This window comes from Nematolebias whitei, chromosome 20 (genome assembly GCF_014905685.2).
Source record: "Nematolebias whitei isolate Nwh7 chromosome 20, NemWhi1, whole genome shotgun sequence".
NCBI classification, from domain to species: domain Eukaryota; kingdom Metazoa; phylum Chordata; class Actinopteri; order Cyprinodontiformes; family Rivulidae; genus Nematolebias; species Nematolebias whitei.
In genome coordinates, this window is record NC_056517.1 from 37,329,829 (window position 1) to 37,336,508 (window position 6,680).

The 6,680-nt window shown below is 39.2% G+C and overlaps 1 protein-coding gene across 2 annotated transcripts in view; it reads left to right on the forward strand.

The window, feature by feature from the left end:
• zfhx4 (zinc finger homeobox 4) overlaps positions 1–6,680 on the forward strand; it is a 96,422-nt gene that overhangs the window by 77,018 nt on the left and 12,724 nt on the right. For both annotated transcript variants that reach the window (XM_037693811.1, XM_037693810.1), the window contains exon 7: positions 560–658. In XM_037693811.1, the coding sequence (XP_037549739.1) occupies positions 560–658 (99 nt within the window). The remainder of the gene's footprint in view (positions 1–559; positions 659–6,680) is intronic.

The window sequence follows — 6,680 nt, forward strand, 5'->3', positions numbered from 1 at the left end:
TATATATATATGTGTATATATATATGTATGTATGTATATATGCATGTATATGTATATATATGCACATATATATATACTGTATAATATATATAGTTTAATATTTACAATATATACAGGTCTCTCTTGAAAATGAGTCCTCGTGACTCAGTGAGACTAACCTGTATGAATAAAGGTTGAATGAATGTTTTAACGTGATTTACTTTTAAAACTTTACTTGGAATACCTAAAAATAGTTTATCTTTACAGTGTAATTTCTTATCACACAATATCGCTGCTTTCACGTCACGACTGTATTACCTTCCACCTACTGGAAGTGGCCTGGCAGGTCAGTAGGTTTTGTGTTCAGCATAGCTTGGTGGTGTTACTAGAGTTGCTCTGACCCTAGTGTTGAAAGTAAAAGGGATCGTTGTCCCAAAATATTGGTCAAAATTGCACATTTTCTTATATGATCAACTCACAATAGAAATGTGTTGTTCAGTGCTTGTTTTGCAGCCAAAATGTATTGTATTTTGAGAGCATTATGGGTAGTGAAGTCATTGTGTTTGTGTTCTTTTTCTAGAAGAAACTGCTGAGGATGGCGAGAGACCTCCACGTTCCTCCTCCAGGGCTGCACTCAACCTGACTGACCGAGAGCTGACTGACAGCAAGAGGACTGACCGTGAGTCCACACACACGCTGTAAACACTCCAACATACAAACCACAACACTCATATAAGCCTCTCCTGTATTCCAAGTTATCGTTTATCTGTAGCTCTCCCTAAGATAAGACTCTTAACGTGTGTGTAACGTGTGAACGCTGCTCGCTAGCCGTCATGACCCACTTTAATCGTTTCCATCTGACAGATAGAGAAAGAAGAAAGCAACAACGAGGACAGAGGGGAGTGGAACGGAGAGGGAAAAGTTGAGTGTTGTGGATATTACCAGGCAATGTCCAGGCCCTAGATTATTTTTTAATCAAATCAGTTTGCGTGCTTGTAATTTATAAGCGCCTTGCATTAATCTTTTCTCGTTCTTGTGCCCTCTCCGATGACATATTAATTTTTCATAAGCGCAGGATTAGATGGGGGGTCGCGTATATGTTTTTCTAATATTGCGCTGCATCCCTGCAACCCTCAAATTAGATTTTTTTCCCCAAACAACCCTCCTGTATTTTTTTTCATTCTCTCCCTATCTTTTTCTTATTTCAATCCAAAACTTAATTGTTGTCCAATATGTGATCCTTTCACGTGCGTAGAAAAATAGCACTGGATAAAAACGGAAAGAGGAAACCTTTTATTCTACGAATGGAGAGGGTGCGTTGAGAAGGGGGTAACAATCCATACAAGATGGTGTTGTGTTATTTTGGGGAGAGGTATGGAGCCCTTTGCTGTGAGGCTGTGGTCACGATAGCTGTGGCTTTGTTATATTTGATTTGCCCAAATAAGAATTCATCTGGTCTTCTTATGTATGAGATGGAAATCCATGACTGGGAATGAATATTGCATGGGGTTTTTCTGCACCTTCTTTTTCTTCCCGCATTGCATGGGGTTCTCATTTTTTCTCCCTTTACCGTACTAATGTCTCCTTTTTCTTCTTCTTACCTCCAACCGACATACACACACCTTGCTATTCTTACTCTCTATCCATCTGAAGCTCCCTCCTCACCTTCTCTCCCTAGTATGCCATACCTAGCTTCATAATGTGAGGTTCAATGAGGCAGAAGGAGAGCTGAGTGAGGCTGGGGCCTATTATTTTAGCTAGTCGTCTATCTTTCAGCTCTGTCTTTCTGACAGCGCCGTCTGACCGACCAGTGGGGAACCACCCGTTCATGCATTCACCACTGCCGGTTACCACCAGTGTCATTTAGCATCACTGAACACATGCAAAACAGCAACAGCGACAGGACGTCCAGGTCCCTCGTACGCTGAATTGTGCTTTTGTGCCACGTTCGTGTGTTTTTGCGTGTGCTGTGTGAATGCAGAAAAGCTTGTTTAGCATCAGAACCATGTGGCAAATTAAACATTATTGACTTAAAGTGTCAGTTTTAAAGTAAGAAAACAGTTGCAGTGTTTAAAAGAACAATAAAGTATTTTAAGGCTAAGCCAGAGTAAGTGAACCCAACTGTTTTTGTTTCATTTATTAGGTTAATGTTAATATATCTGGTGGTTATGGGTGTACTATTTATTTTAAATATATAAATATATAAGCATTATATTAGTTGAAGCAATTGGCTTATGCAACAGAATCAGTAGACACATTTTTCAGTCCTTCACAATAAAAGTTTCAAACACGCACAGTGAGCGTTAACCTCGAAAACCTGTTTATTAGCATCTGAAATATGTTCAGATAGTTTACATTATGGATACTGCAGCCTAGAAGGGTTTAGACATTAACACAGTGTATGCACAGTATTTGAGACTCTTATTTTGAAGGACTGGAACTGTGTCACTGATTCAGCTAAAATACTTTATTTTGTTATCACAGTTCACTTGGTCAAAGTCAAGTCTTGACTTTTTTTTTCCCCTATTGTTTTTTTATTTAATAATACTTACACTTTAATCTAAAAATAATAAAAAACATAAATCTCTTAGCTAGTCTGGAATGCCAAAAATGGAAGTGCTCTTGTTTTATTTTGCATCCGGATTAAAAGTGGCTTCAGAAAGTCAAATTCCACAAAATGCAAAGGTCGTCCCGTTGCATTGTGTTGTTGTTCTGAAGTCTTGTATTTTTTAAGTAGGCACCTTTCCCTAAACCCAAATCTCAGACCAGCTTATAATATTTGACTGTGTGTGTGTGTGTGTGTGTGTGTGTGTGTGTGTGTGTGTGTGTGTGTGTGTGTGTGTGTGTGTCCATATGGAGATCTTCAGGAAAAGGATTACAGTGTGGCCAAGTGAGCAGTGTGCTTGTGCACTTCATCTCCAAGACCAAACTAGTTTAAACAAAGAGGGGGAGACAAACATGGATTAAAAGAGTTGGACAGAAAAAAAAAAAAATGGCTGAAAAAATAGAAGGGGAGGGTCTAGAAAAGACAGAACGCTGTTTTCTTTTGCTTTACTTACGTTGTCTTTTTTTTTTTAATCCAATGTCACTTTAGATTAATTATAATCCATGTTACATTTTTCATGCAAATGTTTTTGATTTGGATTACTTCCAGATAGCTTTGTGCTCTTTGTGTAGATGGCGCATGTCGCCACCATAGCTCAGGGGCCCACTTCTTATAAATAACCAACTAAACAAAGGCCGCGGCTCAGAAATGAGCCTGTCAGACAGCGTAAGGAAATTAGATATCTCTACCTGCTTTAAATTAGAAAAGGAAATTACTCATTATTCTTGCAGTCAAATGGTATCTGTTATGTTGTGTACCATTTTGTGTCGTTAGGGAAACAAATGCAGTCACATGCAAACAAAATCCTATGCTAAATATTCCATATTAGCTTGGTTATGGTTAGAATCATGTTTAGCATTATGCATGTGCATGAATCTTGCATATTTGCTAAACTTGAGAGCAGTAATGTGCTTCCTTTCTGGCTCTTCAAGATGAGATTAAAATATATTAAAGATATTAGCATGTTTAATTACAAGCCCGCAGCGATTCTTTTGTGCATGTGTTTTTCTTTGTAACGACAGCTTGTTGAATGTCGCTGACAATTTGTCAAATGTGACAAGGCCGTGCTCATATTTATCTCTCATTAGAGCACTAGGTGGAGATGGAAGCAAGAGGAAGGCGAGTCATTAAAAAAGCACAAACTATAGAAGACAGCTGCTGTTTAATTGCCTTTCTCTCCCCCCACTCTCCGTTTGACCATGTCTGTGCCTCTCTCCATTTTGTTTCTTCTACGTCTATCTCTTTGTGTACTTCCCTCCGGCTAGATCTGGGCCTGCTGAGTGCTTCGGTGGGAGTTTGAGGTTCAGAGTGTGTTGCTGTAATGTTATCAGGTGACCAGAGGTCAGCCTAATGCGTAACCCCAGAGCAGTGGGCCAGTAAATCATGCTGGTCTGCCCTCGCTGGCCCACTTTGGCCAGCTCTCCCTCCTAGATTTACTGCTCCGTAACGCTCGCCAGTCTGCCAAGGATCAGAAAAGCTAAATTGAATACTAAATCCAAGCCACCCAGCCCCCTTTGCTCTGTGTTTGTGGGTGTTTTTGTGTTTTCATGACATGAAAAGATAGGAATGGGATCGACTGTGGGATTGTTCTGGCACGGTTTAGAAACGATAAAAAAAAGCAATCCAAGAAGAAGAAAAAAAAATTGGCTTTTGAAAGTTCCTTTCTGTTAATGATGTTGATTTTATGTAAATGCATCGTCAGGAAGATGTGAAAATTCAATAATATACTTTCTCATGTAAAATATTAATTTTGTTGGATCACATTTTGAAATATTGTTGCAGTGTTGCTACTTTTCAGGTAAAACATCTTGTAGCTAAACTATACAATAAAATGAGATTAAAGAAGAGTGATAAATCTCTCGTCTTTAATCTCGTTTTCTAGTTCGTCCCACTTCTTCCCATTTTTTGCTCTTTTGGTTCATTGTGCTGCGCTTGTCTCCATTTGATTGTCCTTCTGCATAAGTGCAGCTGAGGTTGTGTGCTTGTGTGTGTATTTGCAGCTCTGCACATGCCATTGACAGTTGCAAATAAAGATGGGTGGTGTGCACTCCCCTTTCTCCCCCTGCAATGCAAAAGGGCTCGAGTGTCATAAATCACCTTTTGATTTATCTAATCAAGCAAGGTCCTGCTCCGTGCAGACATTTGTCATTGGTGGAGTTTCAAGAGAGATTCTGAGAAGTGGAAGAGGGGCAGTTGATTTTTTTTTATGTTTTACTCCCTCCATTTGGTGAACGAATGAACCGAAGGTGGGGAGCATAGGAAAGGACAGTCGTTAAATGTGTTTTTTTTTTTCAGTCTTAATGATCTTTCGTGAAATAGTTCTGCAAAATAGCCACAAAGAATAGTCTATCTTTAAGCTGCCTTTGGCCATTAAAAAAATCACAAATGGAAACGGCCACGTCCTGCACAGACATGCACTTTCAGAATAAAAGCATGCAGTGCACAACCCAAACAAAACTCAGCTGCTTTTACGTATTACACTAAACATTGAATGTGTGACAGATGTGTCGTAACATTCTCAATACTATTTGTGTATGTGTTCAGCATGCAGAGCAAGATGGTCACAAAATTTGGTATTGCCTCAATTTTCCATTGTTTAGCATATACTGCTAGCTTAAGAAGAATACCACGCACATTTGAGAGTTGTTGTTTTGGCTTTGAACGATCAAGGCTGGGTTGTGGCAGAAAGTGTACATGGTTACTTCATCACGTTATTGAGCCTGTCTTACCTGTTCACATCAGTCATTTTCGATCTACTACCTCACTTTGCGGCACAATAACACTTCAGGGGTGGGTTGGCTTCGACCCCTCTTGCTGCCTGGGTCGGGTCAAAAATCACATTGAGGCAGCCAGAAGGTGTCCAAGTCCCGGCTTGAAGTGTTTTCTGAAAGTGCCTTTTATAGACACAGGAAAATTCTTCTTTTTCTTTATCTATCACACATCCCCACGTTCTTTCTTGAGACCTTTTTACGTTTATTTGCTTTGTAGAGGGCAAGAATGTTAAACGGGTTAAAAAGGCATGTACCTATGTATGTATGTATGTAAAGTATTTATGTATCTATGTATCTGTGTATGTATGCAAGTGTGTATGTACTGTATGTATGTTTGTATGTATGTGTGTGTGTATGTATTTTAGGGCTGAACAATTAATTGCATTTGCAATAGTATTGCGATATGCTAAAACGAGATTTTCTAATCGCGTAGGCTGCAATTTGATTGGTCACGTGATCTGGTTATGTGACTTGCAAGTGAGCGGAGCAAAGCTTAGCAGGGAGCGGGAGAAGTCAACGCTGCGCTTTAACTGGTTTCACTATGACGTCAGGCTCGACAAAAACTGATTCATCTGAATGTTTGGTACCAAAGAGGAGCAGCACGTCCGTTGTTTGGAATTATTTCGGCTATAAAAAAGAAGATGCTACGCAACGACGTGTTGTGCAGAACCTGCCTTGCTGCTGTTTGTTGCTACCTCTCGAGGAAACACCACAAATCTTTATCAACACTTAAAAAAACACCAGGAAACCATTTTTGATAGTTGCACGGCTGGAATGTCAACAACCAGTGCTTCAACTTCAAAATAAGCAAAGTATCAGCCGACAGGGATCACTGACCGAACTGGTCGAAGGTATTACTCCGTATGAACATAATTTGAAACGCACATGGAAATAACTCGAGCAATAACGGAGTTCGTAGCAAAAGAAATTATGCTCATTAATATATCATTATATATCATATACATAATATCATTTATAAGCCTGGGTTTGTGGCTTTGGTAAACACAGTGGATAAGCGGTACAGAATGCCCTCGTGCACACATTTTAGCTAAGTTGCTGTCCCAGAGCTACACAAAAAATGTAGAAACTGTGTTGCAGCGGAGCTGAAAACAACTGAAACAGATTGATGTATTGTTTGTGTTTGTTGAAAAATACATGGGAAGAAGACATTGAAAAATAATTGCATAATAAATCACAATATTGAGTTAAAAAAAATTGCAATTAGAATATTTTCCAAAATCGTTCAACCCTAATGTATGTACTGTATGTATGTATGTATGTATGTACTGTATGTACTGTATGTACTGTATGTACTGTATGTGTGT